This window comes from Oryzias latipes, chromosome 15 (genome assembly GCF_053564925.1).
Source record: "Oryzias latipes strain Hd-rR chromosome 15, Olatipes_Hd-rR_3.1".
NCBI classification, from domain to species: Eukaryota; Metazoa; Chordata; class Actinopteri; order Beloniformes; family Adrianichthyidae; genus Oryzias; species Oryzias latipes.
Window position 1 is genome coordinate 1,786,544 of NC_136251.1, and position 22,666 is coordinate 1,809,209.

General features: G+C 43.1%; 2 protein-coding genes and 1 long non-coding RNA gene across 8 annotated transcripts in view; 2 read left to right on the plus strand and 1 right to left on the minus strand.

Annotated features, from left to right (window-relative positions):
• Nucleotides 1-13,673, plus strand: part of aprt (adenine phosphoribosyltransferase) — a 29,787-nt gene extending 16,114 nt beyond the window's left edge. The window contains exons 5-6 of the transcript XR_002874687.2: nt 12,186-12,335; nt 13,252-13,673. The gene's annotated coding sequence lies outside the window, so the exon portion shown is untranslated. The remainder of the gene's footprint in view (nt 1-12,185; nt 12,336-13,251) is intronic.
• The window catches only part of cryzl1 (crystallin, zeta (quinone reductase)-like 1), a 27,148-nt gene continuing 4,482 nt past the window's right edge, over nt 1-22,666 (minus strand). Inside the window, exons 2-14 of one of the 5 annotated variants that reach the window (XM_078931636.1) lie at nt 15,859-15,936; nt 9,301-9,373; nt 9,182-9,226; nt 6,460-6,528; nt 2,762-2,895; nt 2,580-2,691; nt 2,466-2,486; nt 2,226-2,324; nt 2,045-2,145; nt 1,748-1,901; nt 386-424; nt 241-286; nt 1-165 (exon numbers count right to left, since the gene is read on the minus strand). In XM_078931636.1, coding sequence (XP_078787762.1) covers nt 69-165; nt 241-286; nt 386-424; nt 1,748-1,901; nt 2,045-2,145; nt 2,226-2,324; nt 2,466-2,486; nt 2,580-2,691; nt 2,762-2,895; nt 6,460-6,528; nt 9,182-9,226; nt 9,301-9,373; nt 15,859-15,936 — 1,068 coding nt within the window. In that variant the 3' untranslated portion in view covers nt 1-68. Of the gene's footprint in view, nt 166-240; nt 287-385; nt 492-1,747; nt 1,902-2,044; nt 2,146-2,225; nt 2,325-2,465; nt 2,487-2,579; nt 2,692-2,761; nt 2,896-6,459; nt 6,529-9,181; nt 9,227-9,300; nt 9,374-15,858; nt 15,937-22,666 lie in introns of all 5 variants that reach the window. The other 4 variants (XM_078931637.1, XM_023963054.2, XM_023963053.2 and 1 more) reach the window with 4 other exon arrangements.
• Nucleotides 14,397-17,704, plus strand: LOC144984091 (uncharacterized). Of its 2 annotated transcripts, none has more exons than XR_013647746.1 (2): nt 14,397-15,732; nt 15,812-17,704. It is a non-coding gene; the product is annotated as an uncharacterized LOC144984091 (long non-coding RNA). The 2 variants fall into 2 exon arrangements; XR_013647747.1 differs by having other exon boundaries at nt 15,817-17,704.

Sequence of the window (22,666 nt, forward strand, 5' to 3'; positions counted from 1 at the left end):
CACAGTCTTATACTGTCAGATTTATTTCATGGTTTCATTTTCTATAAACAGCTGTGGGCCGATTTCTGTCAGAGCTGAATCACAGCTGTTTTCCTCAGCTGACGTTGGATGGTCTCCATAACAACCACAGCTTCATACAGAGGCATGGCTTCCTGTGGCCGAGGTCTGCAGAGACATGGGAAAAAGTTCCCACTGTTCTGATGACGGGATCAGAAGTGCATGCAGAAATGTTGGACATACCTGAGAACTCCAGTGGACATCTTCTCAATAACGTCCTTCAGGATGTCTGAATGAAGAATGTTAAAGAAATATTTTCTAACAGTAGAATGACGCTCTTCTCATTTTGAAGAGGCAGTATTCAGATTAGGTTCTGTTTAGAGGATACGGAGGTATCGTCCTTGTTGAGCTGATGAGGTCGTCCACACTTCAGGATTCAGAAAAGACACAGATGCTGATTTCAAAAACAGTAACCTGCAGTCTGGAGGATCAAGCTGTGAAAAACAGAAGTGAACACATTCTTTTTCTGTTTAAGACTCAAGTATTTAGATTCAAATGAAAATGAACCCTTTGCTGCCTGTTATGGCTCATTTGTATCATAAAAATATAGAATTGTTAAAGTTTCATGAAGACACTGACATTAAGGCAGTATTTATGGCGAAAAACAAAACAACAAAGAAGACTTTGAACCCTTGTGCTATCTTAGGTACTATAAGATTGGGAGTTGGGTCATCTAGACCCTCTAGATCAGTGTTTTCAACCGTTTTTTGAGCCACCTTGTCAAAAATCCGCGGCACACCAGCATTCAAAAATTTAAAAAAAAGGAGAAACTCCTAGTCTGTATTGATCTACAGCCCCTCCATGATCTCACGTGCATTTTTGTGATAATTGTGGCAGAAAAAGCTGGAAGCTGCAGCTGTTTTTTCTAAAAGATGTAATAAAAGTTAAGTTAGAAGATTTAAAAACAGTTTGTGTGTTCGTTGTTGTTTCAAGACGTCAAAGGAAGACTCATTGTGCGCCGAGACGCTGTCACTTTAACCCAATGCATCATGGGAGATGTAGTGATGGCAGACAGACTCTCTTCTCTGAGCTTCGTGGTTTTGTTCACTTGTTCCACGGTCTGATACCGGATTCTGTGGAAAGCTACACCGCTAAAGACGAGCTTTAGCTGGTATTTTTGTTAGAACTGAGAGACTTTATGAGCAGAATCAGAACAAGGAAGTGAAGACTTTAACCACTTCTGATTGGTCAGACTGATGACGTGTGATTAAGCCTCCAAGAATGATTGGTGGAGACAGTTAAAGGGGCGGGACTTTGCCGCAAACAGCTGTAGCTGCGGCTAAATCGCAGTACCGTCATTCTTATCAAAATGTCTTTAATAGAATCAAATAAACACAAAGAAAAAAGTATTTTATGATCTTTCATATCCTAACTCCTCAGTGTTTTATCAGGGCCTGTTTGGATGAACACAGAGCTGATATCCTGGAGATGGAAAATGTTTTTAGATCAGTGAATGAGGGCAATTTCCCACGGAACACACACTGGTTGAAAAACACTGATCTAGACCCACTAGACAGTGCGCTGAACCTTTTTTCTTTAATGATATGTGAACCTTTATCCACCTTTGTCATGGTAGGGAGAACACGTCAATGTAAGGGTGTGGTCATCTAAGATAGCACAAGGGTTAAAGCTAAGGGAGTCATCATTGGTCATTCTGTGAGAATAGGATGAAAAAAATTCAGTTTTTTACCTGGAATCTTCCAGAGAGCTGGAGGTATTGATGGAAAAACCTGATCTACAAACAGCAAAGCCTCAAGACCAAGCTTTCTCTGTTTACTCAGCAATAAAATCCTTCTGGACTCTAAACTCCACGGCTGACTGTGAGAAGCGAACTCCAACCGACCCTATTAGAAATCCACCAAACTCTAGTAGACTGGATGTGCAAACAATGGAATCAAGACTCAACATTCTGCACAAAAGTGTCTTTGTTCATAAAATGTCTTCATAAAAGCTCCAGACCCAGAAAACCAGCATCCTAAATGCTCACCTGCAAGTCCTGATGGGATGTGACCCAAGTTCCCCCCGCTGACAGCATGCTGATGATGTCATGTTTGTGTGGGAGTAACTTCTCCTCGATGAACAGACAAACTTCACATGAAAGGAAAAACAAAGACAAACTCTGACGTTGAGTTTTTTCATGCACATACTGAAGGCTGCAGAGTTTTCACCTCCAGAGTCGATGACTGCATCCACCCCTAGCCCTCCCGTCTCCTCCAAAACTGCAGACAGCAAATCTGAGGAGCCGTTGTAGACTGGAATGACTCTAGCTTAATACAATGACAACAGTTTGGATAAGTGGAGGTACATTTCTGCAGGTGTTCATGTTGGGAACATTACTAGATGAACAGGTGCAGATATTAGCTAAAAAAGAAGAAGAATAGAAGCAGATGGAACAGAGAATATCTCACCGACCAGCGGCTCCTGAACCCCTGAGGAGACAAAGAGATGGAGAGAAAAGAGGGAAGGATAGCAAATGAAAGTACATCACGGGTGGGCCTTAAACATATATAAGCTGAACACACCAACAGCAGGCCGGAGCTGCTCCAGAAATGCTTGCTCCTCTGCTGAGTTGGACGTGGCCAGGACCTTCAGTCCACAATAAGAAGCCAGCTGGATGCACATGAGGCCAAAGTTCTGCAGAAACCAGGAAGAGAGCTTAGAGGAGTCCTTCTCAACTTTGAGGAGTACCTTCAATTTTACGTACGCTGCTTCCATCTAAGACCAGCAGCGTGTGTCCTGCTGCAATACCAGCATGTGTGTGGAGAGCGGTATAAGCCCGGACACCATCCCGCAGTGTGGCAGCTGCGCAGGTCGCACTCAGCTTCTCTGGCCTCCGAACTGCAGAACATCCAAACATGCATCACCCTAAAAGACTGAAACAGCAGCTCGGATTTCCCATTAGAAGTGCAGAAGGCCACCAGAAAAACTGTCTGCAAAACCATTAGGAGAGCTGTGAAAAGGACTTTCAAAAAGCTATCAGAAGAATCGTCGGAAACATCAGGAGAACCTTTAGAACAGGGGTGTCAAACTCATTTTCACTGAGGGCCACACAGCATAGGGCAGGGGTGGCAAACAAGTTTGACACAAAGAGCCGAAACTGTGAGAGTCAAAGAGCCACACCACACACTGACCTGCCAATAATAATAATAATAATCATATTAATGGCTTCGATTTATCTGTGCTGATTCTTGGTGCTCAAAGTTCTTCCAATGTGTCCATTATTCATATGGGTGATGGTAACTGCTGATGTAGCCTCAGCTGCCCTGGGGCAGACTGACAGAGGCATGGCTGCCAGTTTCTGACTGGTGGGAGCGGGGATCAACCCTTCGATCATTGGACGACCCGCTCTACCGCATGAGCCGCACTGCCGCCAAGACGTACACACACAAACACGCAATTAAAGCCGTATAATTTTCCATAAAACACTCCTCTCCCTACAACACAACGTACTTGTGTTTATTTCAAGGAAAGTGTCCACCCTTAATACACACATCAAATGCAGCTTAGCCAGAGTTAACACAGCAACTACCCTGGAGGTCAGATACCCCCTCCACACACACACACACACACTCTCACTATCTGATTCTCTGCCTCTCTGACACACACTACTACTCAATGACGTGCAGTGAGGTTGATGGCTGGTGAGGCACCGACTCCTCTGAAGTCAGATTTACGATGATAAAAACTGAACATTTCACTATTTATCCAACAGTATTTAACAGGTAATTCTTTGTATCTCAACATTCCTCTTTCAATGACACTTAGACCAACAAATACACAAACATCTGGACACAGCATCCTTCTGGTTTCTAAGTAATTTATATTCACAGTAAACACATTAAATTCATTACATTTCAGTTGTGTGAAGCATAAATGTAATTTCGACCTTCACTAAAACATGTTACTTTTCTAACTTATTTTTTATTTAAAAACTAATAATTGACTAATTGCATGAAAAACTGACAATTGATGGAATATTAAAACATTTGCTGCTCTGGAAACAGTGTCAAAACACCCACTTTGCCAAATGATTTTTTTTTTTTTTTTTATGACATTCTGATGGATTTGAGTTTGGTTTAAGAGGCGAAAAAAACTAAATATGAAATGAGGCAAAGAGCCACGATACCCGTATTTTCACGACCATAGGGTGCAGTTTCACTTATGGGTTCTTTTTCAGTATTTGACACATTCAAAAGGTGTTAGACTTTAGGGCGCGGGCACGTTAACACATACCAGTAAAACATGCATGCTAGTGTGTGTTTTTAAAAGGCAGCTGGAGCAAAACTGAGTTGGTTGTGATTTTTTTTTTTTTTCAGTCATTAATCAGCATCCAAACATCCATCCAAGTCCTCATCTTCTGTATCTGAAATGAACAAATATCTACTAAAAAAACACCCTTTCTTTCGCCTTTGTCAGAGTCCGTCTCGTTGCCGTGCAGCTCCTCATGAATGATGCTGGCTTTTCAGCACTTCGAAAGCAGTGCAAGCAGACACGTTAGCCCAAGTTTCTACAATCCATTCACAAACTGTGACATAACTCGCCCGGCGCTGCCTCACAGTAAAAGGAGCGGAAGATGGACAGCTTTTCATTGTCATCCACTGGAAGTTGCTGCGAAAGCACCAAGACCTCCTTGAAAATGTTCAGTTTTCATTTCCTCAGCAAGCGTTACTGCCTTCAGTCAAGTTGGCCTCGGGCCATCTCGCTTTATTTCGACGGAAACTCAGCTGCGTCTTCTTGACTTGTCGGAGTTCATTTTCCAGCTTCCTCCACTTGTGAACCATGGCTTCATGAGTCGTGAATTCTCTGCAGTTGCTGGATTCCCATGTTCCTCTGCGCAGCTGATAGCTTGCAGTTTAAACTGTGCTTCATAATCGTGTCTCTTCGCAGCATTTTCAGGCTTTCCAAAACGATGTCGTTCTGTATCATGCACATACCGGCACGTTTGTACTACTCGGGCTGGGGGTGTCTTCTTTCACGTCCTCACTTCCCTCCTTATCGTTCTCATCCTGTCCTCTCCTATGTCGTCTTTACCAATGTCACGCAACAACACATTAGGTGCACCGCAACATAGTTGTGTGTTCATGAAAATACGGTATATAGAAAATATGGTAAGAGGCAAAGAGCCGCATTCTCATTGGCCGAGAGCTGAATGCAGTCAAGAGCCGCGTGTTCGCCCCCCCCCTAGCATAGGGACTGTCTATGGCGTGTCATGGCTGCCATAAAGTGAAAGGTCGTAAAGACAACTGAGCGGCGTATTCAGGAGCTAAGTGAGGAACCTTACAACCGCGCAGGCACAATTCTACCCGAGCGACCCCGCATTTTAAAACTGCAGGCCTGCAATGCAGACCTGAGCCGTGATCCCGCCCACTCACTTCCCCTTTGTGCGCTTGCCCGGGTTTGTGTGCAGTGTAAATGGGGCGTTTTTGTCACTTGGGGGCAGTAACCATTCTGGTTGATCGGATTGGCCGAAATTTGCATGTCAAAATCCAGCGAGGCAGCGGGGCGGGACTTTCATTTTTCAGAGCAGGGAGGGGTTAACAGGTGGCTCTTCAGCTGCATACGGATCTCTGCCTTTTATCATAGTTTCTATGTATGTACAGTACTTTCACAACCATAAGGCAAATATAAAAGTTTTACATTTTCTCCAAAATGTACAGAGCGGCCCTAATGTGTTGTTGTGTGACTTCAGTAAAGAGGCTCTAGGAGAGAACAGCGTGATATGTGCATTATGCAGAACAACTTTGGAAACCCTGGAAATGCAAAGCAACACGATTATGAAGCACAGTTTAAACTGCTAGCTATCAGCTACGTGGAGGAACACGGGAATAGAGCAGCTGCAGTTCGGTTAAATTAGATCTTCACAGATTCGACTTCCTGCTTCAATAACTCTTCTGATAAACGTTCAAATGTGTCAGCAAGTATCTCAATCCTTTTGTGTTAACACAGAGAGGGGACTACAAAAGCATTTCAAAAGAAAAAAGATCGTTTTTTTGCTTTTTAATCAGAGTTGTTCTCTTCGAGCTGGGAATGCAGACATGCAGCGAGCCGGCTGCCAAGGGAGCGTCAACAAAGTGCAACCTCTGCATAGAAAACATATGTTTGCTTTGTTACTTTAGCATAAATCCTTTTAACTTTTTTCCGTTTATTAAAACTCACATAACTCCATTCTTAAAGTATCAAACTGTCCAAGTGAAAAAAGAAAAATGACAAAACTGAGCTAGAAAGAACATGTATTACACACATTGCCACATTTGGCCCCCAGGACTTCTGTTTGACACGTGCTTTAGAAGAACTGTTCTTTAGATGGAACAGCAAATTACAGCTTCTAATATTACACAGAGATTATCAATGTACCTGAAAAGAAAAGCAGCTTTCCTTTTGGGAGTGTATAGCAGGTCTTACCTAGAACACATTCATCCACATCTATTACTTCACAGAGCCCAGAACACAAAGAGTCCAGGGGGAGGATGCCTGCAGAGGATTAGAAGAGATGACACAAAATTCCAGTCTATATGGAAATGAACATAACATTCTGAACATAATCTGACCAGGCAGACAAAACCTGGGTTTCTGTTCTGGGGAGTTAGACCCCCTCTATGAGGGCTTTAGTGTAAGAAGTGATGGGGAGGATGGGAGGTTGGGGGTAGCAATATTTTCATTAGCTGGTTAAGCATCTCTGGTCTGAAGTTAGTGTTCATGATGTGCTGCAGTTTTTAGTCCAGACCAGCAAACATTAAAGCATATCTGAGTAAGCTCATCTACTAATGTTTGCAACATTAACAAACCAGAGATCCATACCCAACTCAGGATTCACCAGAACTTGAGTTCAGAAGAAGAGCTGAACAGAAAATGTGACAGAGGCAGCTGCAACCCAAAACGCAGAGAGATCCACCTCAAAGATCCACTGAGAAGGTCAGAGGAGCAGGAAGCTGCTCTGTCGCAAACCCAGGAGAGCTGCACCTTCTGCATATTGCAGTCATCTTCATCAGTTTGTTTGTGAGAAAATCAAAGCCCCCTTATCCCCCTGATTTTTTTTTTATCCCGGTTCCGGGTTACAGCACGGCTCACTGTGGCTATATAACTATCTTCATTTTTTTTTTTTTTTAACTTGTCCTGTCCAACAGCTGGGCAGACAGATGAGAGCTGAGGGCCTCTTGTGTTGGACATATTTTACTTTAACAAGAGGGGTTATTAATCTTCAGACAAACCAAAGGTATGTCTGAATAAACCCCTTTTGTAATCGAGGCCAAACTTTATTCCTTTTAATCATATTTGAAAATCTTTGGTGTTGGACTGGACGGAAAAGGAAAGGAGGGAAGAAGAGAGAAGGATGTTAGGGGGGGGTGGGAGGGTGATCATAGGAGGGGGGGGGGGGTAAAACCATGAAGCAGCATAAAACAACAAGCTACTGGATGTTTATCATTACGGTAAGGTTCAAATGTAGTACAAATCTCAAAGGGCGGGGTCTGTCCACACACACACTCAATTGTTATAAACACACCTGTTAGTTGCAAAAATGTCCACAAGTCAACACGTATACAAAACAGATAGTGTTCACACACGCATACTTATGTCTTCAAACCAACTAGTGTGAAATTTTTCATTTAATCAATCACGCAAACTATTAGTGCAAAGGTGAGCTTACTCCTGTGCTTAAGTGAGTGTTTATGTTCTTCTAAGATGGATGATGGAATGTGAAAAGGAGGGAGAGTGCCCATCCACCCCCACACCAAGGCCCCCGCCGCAGCAGCCGCGGCAGCCAGAACCCCCAAAGCCACACGGCAGCAGGCAGATAACAACCGCCCCCCGGGCGACGACATCCGCCACCCAGGCCAGGGCCAGCAGGACCGCCGCGAGGCCCCCGGAGCCAGAGAGCAGGGAGGCATGGGGGGAAAGAGAGCACCGCCCCAGCCCAACCAGGAGAGAAGCAGCCCCAGACGAGAACCTCTTCACCACCCAGGAGTTCTGGGCATCCCCCCGCCCCAACCCCAGGTACGAGCCAGGACCCCCCAAGGGAGACCCGTTCCGCACTCCAGGCAGTCACCCACCCGGCCCACAGTTGGTCCAGAAAGGAGAAAGGCAGGGGCCAGCCGCCCCCGCCCAGGAGGGGGGCACCCCTGGGAAAAGGGGGGCCCACGAGGGGTGTTGTAAACATGGCCCTACCAGGCTCGGCCACAGTTGGAAATTTGACGAGGCCCAGCACCCAGGGGCAAGGACCAGAACCCACTCCACAGGGACACGGACACCCCCGGCTCAGGTGTGTACAACTATCTTCAAATGACTTAAAAAGTTGATTTTCTCCAAAAAAAGAGAGCTGACCATGGCCCCTAAGAAAAAACATTACTACGAAGACCTTAAAAAGACTATTGATGATATCCAACCTGCATTGTATCCCTTTATGGAACAAGTGAATGCTAAGCTAACTCTGCTCCTGGAGCTAATGGAAGAGTTCCGAACACTCCGAGCTCAAAACGAGCAATGGGATAACCGGGTTGACATTCTGGAGAAAAGACTGGACGATGTGGAACAACAAGTAAGGATGAATAATGTCATTCTCTCTGGAGTACCGATCAAACCTCGGGCAAAGCTAAATGCAGCTGGAGTTAGCATAGCTAATGCTAACTGCGCTAGCATTGTTAGCATTTCTTCTGAAACTGGGTGCGAGGGTGAGACTTTAGAACACCAAGTGGAATCATTTCTCACGTCTGAAAGGATTTCCCTGGATCTAAATACCATTGAGATCTGCCACCTGCTTCCCAGGAGAAAGGAGACGGAGAAAGGAGACAGATAAATCAGCGATCCTCATCAGGTTTGTGAATCAAAAACACAAGCTAGCTCTGATGAACCAAAAGAAAAATCTGAATGGATCTGCTATTTATCTGAATAACCATCTGACCAGAAGGAATGCCGAAATCTCCAAACATGCCAGGCTTCTCAGGAAGCGTAAGCAGATTGAAAACACTTGGGTTGAAGGCTGCGGGATCTTTGTCAAACCACTTGGTCCACTGGACCGGTCCAAGGTTCTCGTTATTAACACCATGAAGGACTTTGAGAAGTGTTTGATCACGGACGTCTGAGCCAACAAATCAAATCAAAGAGATTTTAAAAAATATCTGTTTCTTACCTACAACTTCATCTTTGGGCTGAAAGAATGTCACTTTGGGGCCCACTGAGGAAAAAGGCATGGAGTTACTGGTTGAAAAAGTCAAGTTACCAGATGAGCCACCTATTTTTTTTTACCACCTTGAAGGACAACACCGGCCACCTCCCTACCCACTGGAACCAAATCCGTCTGAATCCCGACATCCCTGAGTAGCTGCAGTAGACAAAAGAGAGCTGCTGTCAGCAAATCACATGGATTCTACACAGGTTTAAAACAGATTTATGGAGAACAAAGCTTCTTCATGTCAGCTCTAACAAAGGAAACTCTTTAATGGCTTTTATGATTGAGTGTTTTATCATTTAAAAACAGTGGTGATGGGAAAATTGTTATATTAAAGAGCAGAATTAACTGAAGTCAGGTCCATCCGAAATCAGATAACAACACAGCATCAAATTGAGATAACACTAGACTTTAGCTAAGCAGAAAAAAGGTTAAGACAGTAGGGGTATAGGAAAAAATAAATTTGGCGATATATGGCAATATTTAAATCTGTGATACTGGTGTATCGATTTAAAATGCCGTCAAGATTGTATTTATTAATGATTGTCCTACAGCGTCTGACTCTTGTTTTCCACTTAAACCCCCGACCGCAAGTTGAAAGCACAGTACACTGAGCCTCTTTGAGCAGCTCTACACCACACAAAACAACTACAAAATCTCAGCGAGAACCAACTCGTGTTAAATATTCAGTCAGCCCTGCAGTTTTTGTTGTTATGAGGCAAGCACTAACTACAGAAACTTAGCCCATTGGTTAAGGCTCATTAAAATCTTTTTTTCTTTTCCTGATACTAAAAAATATTTTGTTGTGGAAATCAGACCAAGTTGACTATTCCCTTTAAGAACAAATATATCTAAATTTACCAAAAGAAAAGCACTATGAATTTGCTTGGGTAAAAGCAACTTGTTGTATGAAATACAGTTGCAGTGCTTAACATTGCATTGTGATCATTAAATAAACTGAATTTGATTATTTTATTATTATAGAAGGCATATTAATATTCAGGTACGTTCATACTCTTTAAAAATATTTTTTTGGAATCGTTCCGGTACAGTCTTTGGATGTATCACAATACGTATCATGTTGTGAGAAATGTATCACGATATGTATTGTATTGTACTTTTGCCAATGCACACCACTACCGAACAGAGAGGGAAGAACAGAAGCACAGAAGAGCCTGGCTCCCTGTCTCCCGTTTCATTTATAGATCATTACTTACACTGACAAAAAATATAAACGGAACACTTTTGTTATTGCTCCCATTTTTTATGGTATGAACTCAAAGATGTGAAACATTTTCCACATACACAAAATAACCAGTTCTCTGAAAGATTGATCACAAATCTGTCTAAATCTGTGATAGTGAGCACTTCTCCTTTGCCAAGACAATCCATCCCACCTCGCAGGTGTGCCATATCAAGATGCTGATTAGACAGCATGATTATTGCACAGGTGTGCCTTAGACTGGCCACAAGAAAAGGCTAAGGTTGATCAGGTTGTCCATTGTGGCCTGTGGAATGTTGGTCCACTCTTCTTCAATGGCTGTGCAAAGTTGCTGGATATTGGCAGGAACTGGAACTCGCTGTCGTATACGCCGATCCAGAGCATCCCAAACATGCTCGATGGGTGACATGTCCGGTGAGTATGCTGGCCATGCAACAACTGGGATGTTTTCAGCTTCCAAGAATTGTGAATAGATCCTTGCAACATGGGGCCGTGCATTATCATGCTGCAACGTGAAGTGATATTGTTGGATGTACGGCACAACAATGGGCCCCAGGATCTCGTCACGGTATCTCTGTGCATTCAAAATGCCATCAATGAAATGCACCTGTGTTCTTCGCCCATAACATACACCTGCCCATAACATAACCCCACCACCACCATGGGCTACTCGATCCACAACATTGACATCAGAAAACCCCTCACCCACACGACGCCCCATTTGCTGTCTGCCATCTGCCCTGAACAGTGTAAACCGGGATTCATCCAGACGCCATCGCATGCGAGCATTTGCCCACTCAAGTCGGTTACGACGACGAACTGGAGTGAGGTCGAGACCCCGATGAGGACGACGAGCATGCAGATGAGCTTCCTTGAGACGGTTTCTGACAGTTTGTGCAGAAATTCTGTGGTTATGCAAACCGATTGTTTCAGCAGCTGTCCGAGTGGCTGGTCTCAGACGATCTTGGAGGTGGACATGCTGGATGTGGAGGTCTTGGGCTGGTGTGGTTACACGTGGTCTGCGGTTGTGAGGCCGGTTGGATGTGCTGCCAAATTCTCGGAAACGCCTTTGGAGACGGCTTATGGTGGAGAAATGGACATTCAATTCCCTAGCAACAGCTCTGGTGGACATTCCTGCTATCAGCATGCCAATTGCACGCTCCCTCAAAACTTGCGACATCTGTGGCATTGTGCTGTGTGATACAACTGAAGATTTCAGAGTGGCCTTTTCTTGTGGCCAGTCTAAGGCACACTTGTGCAATAATCATGCTGTCTAATCAGCATCTTGATATGGCACACCTGCGAGGTGGGATGGATTGTCTTGGCAAAGGAGAAGTGCTCACTATCACAGATTTAGACAGATTTGTGAACAATATTTCAGAGAACTGGTTATTTTGTGTATGTAGAAAATATTTCAGATCTTTGAGTTCATACCATAAAAAATGGGAGCAATAACAAAAGTGTCGCGTTTATATTTTTGGTCAGCGTATGAGCCCATGAAATGAAGGGATTGTGTTTAAAAAATGCTTTAGTGTTTCACATTTTCATGCAATCTTTTTGTCTAACCCATGGAATAAAAGCTGAAAGTCTGCACTTCAATGGCATCTGAGTTGTTTTATTTAAAATTCCCTGTGGTAATGTACAGAAACTAAATTAGAAAGAATGTGTCTCTCTCCAAATATGCATGGTCCTGATAGGCTGTACAGTATCTGGGTAAAAAACTAGAAACTAAATGTATTTCAGGAGAACAACCACAGAGACGGGAAACCAGCTTGCTGCTCTGGCACATGATCAGATGATCCACGAAGGAGGCGGCAAACTTGCAGCAGCTGAGAAACTTTGGATGGAGAGGTTTCAGAGACAAAGCTGAAGCACAGCTTCTTCCACAGATTGGTACTTTTCCTGACACAGAAAGTCTCCAATTTATCTGAATGCTGAACTTTTTAATCTTATGACAGAGATTTTACTTTGGTTTGAACAGTAAATACACAATTCAGTACTATACAATGCAGTTGTGGATGGGGCTTATGGCGTTTCATGGCTGCCATAAAGTGAAAGGTCGTAAAGACAACTGAGCGTAGTATTCAGGAACTAAGTGAGGAACCTTACAACCGCGCAGGCGCAATTCTACCCGAGCGACCCCCCCCCCCATTTTAAAATTGCAGGCCTGCAATCCTAACTGAGCCGTGATCCAGCGCGGTCAGTTCCTCTTTGCGCCCTCACCAGGATTCACACTCAGTGTTAAGGGGGCGTTTTTGTCACTTGGGGGCAGTAACCTTTCTGGATGATCTGATTGGCTAAAATTTGCATGTCAAGCAGCAGGGCGGGACTTTTGTTTTGGGGCTTCAATAGAAAAGAAACGCCGGCTGTAACGTGAATTAAAATGGTAACAAATGATTTTCACATGAGAAACCTGCTGCACTTTCTTACCTTGGTTTTGGGTTGTTGGTTAATGTTTTAATCCACGTTACGTTGCCGTTTTTTTCTAAGAAAGCCTCTAACACAAACAGGGGGTTCGAACAACAACAAAGAGCAGACATTTTTAACTGTGATAGTCAAAGAGCCACACCACACACTGACCTGCCAGACACACACACACAAACACACAATTAAAGCCACATTATTTATAACCCCCTCCTCTCCTTACAATACAACAGCACTGGATTAAACGGCTCAGTTTTAGTTCTGGGTGTTTTTTTCTGTATTTAATGTGAACACATACCACTAAAACATGCATGCAGGTGTGTGTTTGAAAAATGCAGCGAGCGCAAAACTGAGTTGGTTGTGATTAATTTTTTATTTTTTTCAGTCATCAATCAGCATTTAAAATCCATCAAAGTCCTCATCTTCTGGATCTGAAACAGCTGGGCTACATCTCTATCAGACACGCCAGCTTCACTTCCGTCATCGTCAGAGTCCGTCTCGTCGCTGTGCGGCTCCAAAGAACGGTGAAAGCAGACTCGTCAGCCCAAACTTAAGTCCTACAGTCCAAAAGTGTGGCGTAACTCGCCCAGCGCTGCCTCCAAGTAAAAGGAGTGGAGGATGGACAGCTTTTCATTGTCATCTGCTGGAAGTTGCTGCGCTCGAGTCGATCTTCCAACACAGTCAACCTCGCCTTGTTTCTCTGGAAACTCAGCTGCTGCTGCGTCTTCTTGTCTTGTCAGAGTTGTTTTTTCAGCGCCATCATTTGTGAACCATGGATTCATTATTTTAAATTCTCTGGCAGCTGAAGATAAAGTTAGAAAGATCTTCACAGATTCGGACTTCCTGCTTCACTAACTCTTCTGATCAACGTTCAAATGTGTCAGCAAGTATCTCAATCATTTCGTCTTAACACAAAGTGAACCACAACTGCATTTCTAAAGATCGTTTTGTTGCCTTTTTTAATCAGCATGTTCGTCTTAAGCTGTGAATGCAGACATGCAGAGCCAGTTGCAGAGGGACCGTTAACAAAGTGCAACCTCTGTGAAACACCATTCTGTAAAAATCAATAACTTCACAAAAAAAGAATAAATGTCTATATTTATATGAACTGGTAATGAAGACTCGTCAGCATATTCGTGTTGCAATAAATATTTTTTAGGAAAGTCCATCTTTAATTTTTCTTGTTGCACATACTTTTCGAAATGTTAATAGTTATGAATCATGACTAAAGTTATCAGTAGTTATAAAGATACTGAAGCTACTGTCACCAAACCTTCTGTACGGACTAATCATGACCTTATCGTCATACTAAAATATAGAATATGTCAATAGTTCACTTTGTTTATTTCTAGGAATTTTTCATATTTACAAATGGATCAGATTTGGTCAAAAATCCTCGATAGCTCTGAAGATGCTAGAATTTTTTTACAAAAACCTTTATTGTAGTAGGAAAATAAGGTCTTGATTAGTCAGTACAGGAAGTTTTGTGTCAGTAACTACAGCATCTTCAAAGCTATTGAGGATTTTTGACCAAATCTGATCCATTTGTAAATATGAAAAATTCCTAAAAGTAAACAAAGTGAATTTATGACATAATCTTTATTGCAGTAGGACAATAAGATCATGATTAGTCAGTACAGGAGGTTTGGTGACAGAAGTTTTAATATCTTCAGAGCTATTGTGCATTTATGTTATGATTCTGTGACGGTGTGACACCGTCAGATGGCGAGGGGGCCCACACTGTTTTTATTTTGTGTATTTGTGTATATTTTATGTATGAAATATCTACCTGTGGTGCCACCTGGAAGATGATGAAGAGCCACGCCCAATGGGAGGGGCTCATCATTTAAAAGGGTGCATCACTGGTAGTGAGAATGGAGAAAAAAAACAAAAAAAAAAAAAAAAAAAAAAAAAAAGAATGGAGGAGTGAGACTGAGGTGCCATGCGCTGTGTGGCCCTGCGTGGAGCAATTGTGGAATTTTGTTCTTGAAATAAAGACCGAACCTCCTCACCTTGGCTCCTCTGCATCCTTTCTCGGCGGGACCTCGCCACAGATTCATATCTCTGTTAAATTTTAAAAAGTATATGCAATAAAATAAAATAGAGGTTGACTTTCTAACAAAATTTAGTATAATAATAATAATAATAATGTAGCATGACTATGCTGACGAGTCTTCATTACCAGTTCATATAAATATAGACACGTATTCGCTTTTTAAAAGTTTACTACTGATTTTTACAGAATGGTGTTTCACAGAGTACCCACTTTGTAGACGGTCCCTTGGCAGCCGGCTCGCTGCTCTTTCTGCATTCAAACCTTGAAACGAACAATTCTGATTAAAAGAAAAAAAAACAATCCTTTTTCTTTAGAAATGCATTTGTGGTTCAGTTTAAACTGTGCTTCATAATCATGTCTCTTTGCATTTCCAGGGTTTCCAAAGTTGTTCGGCATAATGCACATCTCTGCACCTTTGTACTGGGGGGGGGGGGGGGGGGGGGGGGTGTGTCTTCTTTCACGTCCTCACCTCTCTCCGTACCGTCATCATGCTGTTCTCTCCTAGATCCTCTTTACTGAAGTCACACAACAACACATTAGGGCCGCTCTGTACATTTTGGAGAAAATGTAAGACTTTCACCTTATGGTTGTGAAAGTACTGTATATAGAAAATATGATAAAAGGCAAAGAGCCGCATGCAGCTCAAGAGCCGCCTGTTAACACCCCCTGCACTGAAAAATGAAAGTCCCGCCCCTCTGCCTCGCCGGACTTACGCCCTTTCACTTTATGGCAGAGATGAAACGCCATAGGGGCTCCTCTGCTGTGAAGAATGGAACATCCTCTGATGAACAGGACTGATGAAGATCTACGGTCTGTAAGCAAACCTTAACCTTGTTTTTCAACTGTGGATGGGTATGAAATATTTTTTTAGAAGAAACTCATTTCTCAGTCTAGGTGGGCTAAACACTTGTCATCTGTGGATCATGGCAGGCTTACCTTTAGATCCACTGGGCTGAGTCCACATGCCTTCACCTGAACTCTGACCTGATGGCTGCCCAAGACCTCTGGAAGAGTCTGCAGAAAATCAGGAAGAAAACCTCAGTCTCTGGATCAATATGTGCATTGAAACATAAAAAGAATAACACATTACATCTGTTAACAAATAGGGATGAACATTGGGCATCAGGCTGAGCGGGGAAAAAACTAGTAGGTTGGGATGTCTTCCCTGGGGATAGATGAATGGTCAGCCAAGTGCTGGGAGGACCAAGCCTCACTACAGCAATGTGACCATCTAGTACTTGAAATAAAAATAATCATCTTCTTTTTCTTTCAGCTTTTCCCTTCAGGGGTCGTCACAGTGAATCAACTTCCTCCATCCAACCCCGTCTTCTGCATCCTCTACTCCAGGGGTGTCCAAATCCAGGCCTCAAGGGCCGGCAACCTGCTGGTTTTCCCTGCCTGAAACCCTGCCTCATCTGCTGTTGATTACCTGGATCATGTGTGTTTAGCCAATTAGGAGCTTCAAAGGCAGGTTGATTGGAAAAAATATAGGACACCGGCCTTTGAGGCCTGGAATTGGACACCCCTGCTCTCCTCTAACACCATCTACCTTCATGTCTTCATCCACATCCTGCATCCACAAACATCCTCCTTGGTCTTCCTCTAGGCTGCCTGGCAGCTCTAGACTCAGCATCCTTCTACCAATAGATTCACTGTCTCTCTCATGGACATGTCTAAACCATCTCAGTCTGGCCTTTCTGACTTTATCTTCAAAACCTCCAGCATGTGCTGTTCCTCTGATGTACTTATTCCTATCCATCCTGGTCCCTCCAAAGGAGAACCTCAGCATCTTCATCTCTGCTACCTCCAGCTCTGCTTTCTGTCTGTGCTACTATCTCTAGGCCAACAACATGGCTGCTCTCACCACAGCTTTCTACACCTTTCCTTTCATTTGAAATGAAACTCTTCTATCACACCTGACACTTTTCTCCACCCATTCCAAGCTACACTTCACTTCTTTTCCTCACTTTCTCTTCAACTGTTTCATTTTTTAGTCCAAATTATTCAATTTTTTTAATATAGTTAATTTATGTACACTAGAATTCCTCTATGAAGCTAGTAATAAGGTATTACCTCATAATATATAGAAACTCTACACACAAAGGGATAGAGATTACTCTCTGAGGGGACATGGTAGTTTTAAACAACCAGCAGTTGGAACAATTACAAAAGTGTGTGTCTGTGTCCAGAATTAACCTGTGGAATAGCCTAGAGAACCAACAGAAAAAAATACTAGACATATCATTTACTTTTAAACTTAAAGAAAACTGTTCCTAAAATACAAGATGGAAAAACAAAAATTGTGAAATATCCAATAATTTATTGTGAAATGTTAATCGTAGAAAAAAAGAAAAATAATTATGTACAATATTACGGACTAATACGTAAAAAGTAGAGGTATGCCTAACCCTTGTGCTATCCTATGCACTTTAACGTTGGGAGTTGGGTCATCTAGACCCACTAGACAGTGCTCTGAACCTTTTTTCTTCAATGATTTGTGATCTTCACTGGTGTCCATGGATTACATGAACTCTTTCCACCTTTATCCACCTTTGTCATGGTAGGGAGAACACGTCAATGGAAGGGGGGGGGGGTCATCTAAGATAGCACAAGGGTTTAATAAGCATTGGCTTCTCCATTTCAAACGTGTATTTTTTTAGTTCAGTCTAACAGAGACTTGTTTATTTATTTACTATATTTTTTTTATTGTATTATTTTTTATTGTTCTACATGTTTAAAATAAATGTAATCTAACCTAATAATAAAAACAGACCCACTCCGATGAAACTTCTCTTTCCCATAACTTCATTGTATGGCTCATCAGCTTTATTCCTCTATAGTTACCACCAATCTGCTCATCTTCCTTATTCTTAAAGATGGGCACCATCACAGTTCTCCTCCATTCCTCAGACATCTTCTCCCCATGTAAGATCCAGTTGAACGAGCCAGTCAAAAACTCCTCTCCCATCACTCCTAGGCTACGTTCACACTGCAGGCTGAAACGACCCAATTCCGAATTTTTTGCCCCTAAGCGGCCCAATTCCGATCTTTTCATGACAGTCTGAATGACACAGATCCGATCTTTTCAATTGCGACCCAGGCCCCGTGGGTTTGCCGTCCTGATTCCGAATTGTAGCCGTTCTTTTCAATTGCGACCGCCGTCTGACCGGCCAGGCGACTTGATTCCGAACTGTACGTCATCGACACGCAACAAACGTCATCATTTTGCGTTGAAGTAGGCGGGAACGAGAACGTAAACATTAACCATGGTGGACGATGCTGCTGAGATCAGTCAGTGGAAGGGAAGCGAGATCCCCGATTGGATTAATATTTGGGCTGATCGCTCTTTTCAAGCCAAACTCCAGGGCTCTTATCGCAACTGGGCGGTTTTTGAAAAAAAATCCAGCTAAATGGCAGAGCGTGGTGTTGAACCTTTCCCGCGATAACTTTTTATCTTTCTCCCCTTTCCACCGTGCTCAGAAGCGCGGGGGACCCGAGGCGATCCTCCTCCTCCTCCCTGTTCTGATCCTTAGATTCTCCAGAACGGGTTAATAAAGAGTCCATAGCATTTATTTTGGGGGAAACCTTCTTTTATTACCGTCCTCCGTAACACACAACATGAATGCGCGCCCACACTGCCCCCCCCTATTCTCTATCGCGGCACGCGCTTGCACACACACACGCGGGCGCGCGGCCCCAGCACATACACATTCCTCTTCCACTACAGTGGGTACAGACGATCCCGACTCCAATGCCTTCTTAAAATAAGATTGTAATTGTGCTGCTCCTTCGTGAAAATAAATTTAATATTACAAAAAGAGCTCCGCTTTTGACAACACTGTTGTTGACATCCATTGTTAATGTTGGCTCCGCAAACAACGAGTGACGTCGTTCACCGTTGAGTATTCTTCTGGCTTCTGCGCATGCGGGCCTCGTTTGGCTCGTGTCACGGTCACACTGGAGATCACAAAAGTTCGGATTTACTTGGAAATGTGAACGGTCTAGCAAACAATTCGGATTTTTTGAAAAAATCCGAATTGTGCATTAAGCCCTGCAGTGTGAACGTAGCCCTAGACACTTCCCTACCTCCTTAGCAGGGGTCTCAAACTCAATTTTGATTTGTGCGCACACACACACACACACACACACACACACACACACACACACACACACACACACACACACACACACACACACACACACACACACACACACACACACACACACACACACACACACACACACACACACACACACACACACACACACACACACACACACACACACACACACACACACACACACACACACACACACACACACACACACACACACACACACACACACACACACACACACACACACACACACACACACACACACACACACACACCCCTTGTGAGTGTCTGAGAGCCAATAAATTTGTATGGAACATATACTAAACTATACTCTATTAGTAACTGTTTTCTGTAGAAAATTTACTTATAAAACTCTCATTCAATAAAATAAAATACGTAAACAGAGCAGCAACAGAACATTCTTGCAATTTACAGATTTTTTTGACTACATTTTTACAGCTGCAGCAGCGAGCTTTTTACTTTCTTTGTTAAAATGACAAAACCTAAATACGAAAAATGGAAAAAGCCATTAAAACCTCCAGGAGTGGAGGCTAATCCGCCTGAGCTAGCCGACCACGCCGAGCTAGCCTCTGACTCAGCTAGCGGACCGGACTGCCCGGACCCAGAGCCTGCAGACGTCCTCTCCGCAATTCGGAGCAATTCGAGGCGTCATTTGCTGCAACCCAAGCATCTCTTGCGAATCTCGGGGCTCGGATACAAGAGGTTGAAGAGGCTAGCTCTGATCATGACCATCGCCTTTCACTGGCTGAGAAAACGCTCACCATGCTTCGCACAGAGAATGAGACTCTCCATCAGAAAATACAAGAGCTGGAAGCTCGCTCCAGACGACATAATATCAGAATCGTTGGTCTGGTGGAGAAGATCGAAAACGGGCGCGCAGCGGAATTCGTTTCCAAATTTCTACCTGAACTCCTGGGCGCGGATAACCTTAGCGGGCCGGTAGCAGTGGATCATGCTTTCCGTGTGGGCGCCCGAGTCCCTGCGGCCATCCGCCGCAGGGACTCGGGCGCCCACACGGAAAGCAATTCCCTCTTCACTATAAGGATAAATCCATCCACATTTTTCCGGATTACCCGGCTGAGGTGGTGAAACAGCGCTGGGCTTTCGCTGACGTGCGTAAACGTCTCCATGACAACGGAGCGCGGAGCGGATTTGTCTACCCTGCGAGATTACGGGTCTGGCATGGGTCTGCCATCAAGGTGTTCTCTTCACTGCATGAAGCAGAGGTGTTTGCTGACTCATTGCAAGAAGGCTGACTCTGCATAACTCCATCTTTCGTTCAAATTCTTTTTTTCTCTCTGTGTAATGTAACTTGGAGACTCATTCTAGAGGGGGTGGGGGGCTCTCAAAAGTTATATTAGTCGCTCTGCATGTTCCTGCAAGCACAACGTGAGTATGTGGGGTGTATATTCTCACTTTGTTTGGGAAAGTGGGATGGTGGTTGGGGGGTAATATTGTTATTTTTTCTGTTTTGTGTTACCTGTTCGGTTACTAAATGTTACACAAGGGCAATCTATCTACGCACTGCTATTTTTCTTTCTTGGAATGTACCCTAATTCATCCTCGCATAATAGTGGCATTAAATTCATAAGCTGGAACGTGCGTGGATTGGGACATGTGCTCAAACGAGCCAAAGTGTTTTCCCACTTAAAATCTCTAGCTGCTGATGTTGTTTTTCTGCAGGAAACACACATCAAACCAGAAAAAGAAAAAATGCTCAGATGCAGCTGGGCTAACCAGATTTACCAATCTACATTTTCTAGTAATGCCAGAGGAGTGGCTATACTGATTAGAAAGACTCATATCATGTCTCACTTCTGAATATTTATGGTCCCAATTTTGACAGCCCTTCCTTTTTTCGACAAATATTTAATTTAATACCCAATTTCTCTGAAACTCATGTGATAGCAGGTGGTGACTTTAACTGTGTACTTGATGCACATTTGGACAGATCAACTCATACATCCCAAGTTTCTACTTCTTCTAATGTTATAAACACTATGATGTGCTCAACGGATCTTGTTGACATCTGGAGATTATGCAACCCGTCAGGAAGGGACTATTCCTACTTTTCACAGGTGCACAAATCCTATTCCAGAATAGACTATTTTCTGCTGGACTCTAAACTAATTTCCAATGTGGTCTCCTCAAATTATCATAACATGGAAATCCCAGACCACGCTCCAACCTCTCTCATTTTGGATCTGTCCCACACTAGACAAACATACTTCTGGCGTTTTTCTCCACTCCTTTTATCTGACTCCTCTTTTTCCCATTTTATGACTTCTAAGATCTCAGATTTTCTAGAAACTAACGACAAAAATGATGTGACAGATTCAGTACTATGGGAAACTTTTAAAGCTGTGTTACGTGGGCACATTATATCTTTTGAATCGTCTTTGAGAAGCGCCTTACAGAAATTGAAAGTGATTTAGCGCGTTTAGAAGAAGCTCACAAGGCCAGCTCCTGTCCCCCCCATTTCAAGAAATCCTTGAATTAAAATATGAGCAGAGTTCTATCCTATCAAATAAAGTAAGTGGGAAACTTATTAGGGTTAAACAAAAACATTTTGAATTTGGCGATAAACCACATAAACTTCTTTCTAGGCAGCTACGTGGTTTACAGGCCAGTAGGGCTATACATAAAATACGTTCAAAATCTGGCGAGATTCTAATTAATCCTAAAGCTATTAATGATAGATTTAAAGAATACTATGAAGAGCTTTATTTATCAAAATCCAAGGGTGACATCTCTTCGTGGCTAAATAAGTTGAATCTTCCCAGGTTGTATGATTCAGCTCCAAATTTCTTAAATTCCGAAATTACCATTCAGGAAAGTCTGGATGCTATTAAATCACTCTCTAACGGTAAAGCAGCAGGCCCTGATGGTTTTGGCATTGAATTTTATAGGAAATATTCAGCTAAGATAGCTCCTCTGCTACTAAGAATGATTAAACATTCCACTGATTACGTGAAATTGCCACAAATATTATATGAAGCCAATATTTCCCTGGTATTAAAAGACGGCAAGGACGAGACAGAAACTTCCTCCTACCGTCCTATAGCTCTGCTTAATGTGGATATGAATATCTTCGCAAAAATACTGGCCAACAGATTAAAAAAGCATGTTGATTCAATTGTTCACCCAGACCAAACTGGGTTTATTCCCAAAAGATTTTCCTTTTTTAATGTCAGAAGACTGATGAACATTATGTACCATAAGCATTGGGGGAGTGCTAAGGTGGCTGCCCTTTGTTTAGATGCGGAAAAAGCTTTTGATCAGGTGGAGTGGGCTTACATGGCTGCTGTTCTGGAGAGGTTTGGGCTGGGCGATCAGTTTATATCCTGGGTGACTTTATTATATGCAGACCCCTCCTCTTCAGTAATCACGAACCAAGAAAAGTCAGCACCCTTCCATTTACATAGAGGAACACGTCAAGGCTGTCCCTTAAGCCCATTACTTTTTGCATTGGCTATTGAACCCCTTGCTATAGCAATTAGAGACAATCCCCTCATTGAACCCGTCAGACTGGGAAACACGAATCATCACATCTCCTTATATGCAGACGGTGTAGTCCTTTTTCTGTCCAACCCTGAGCAATCAGT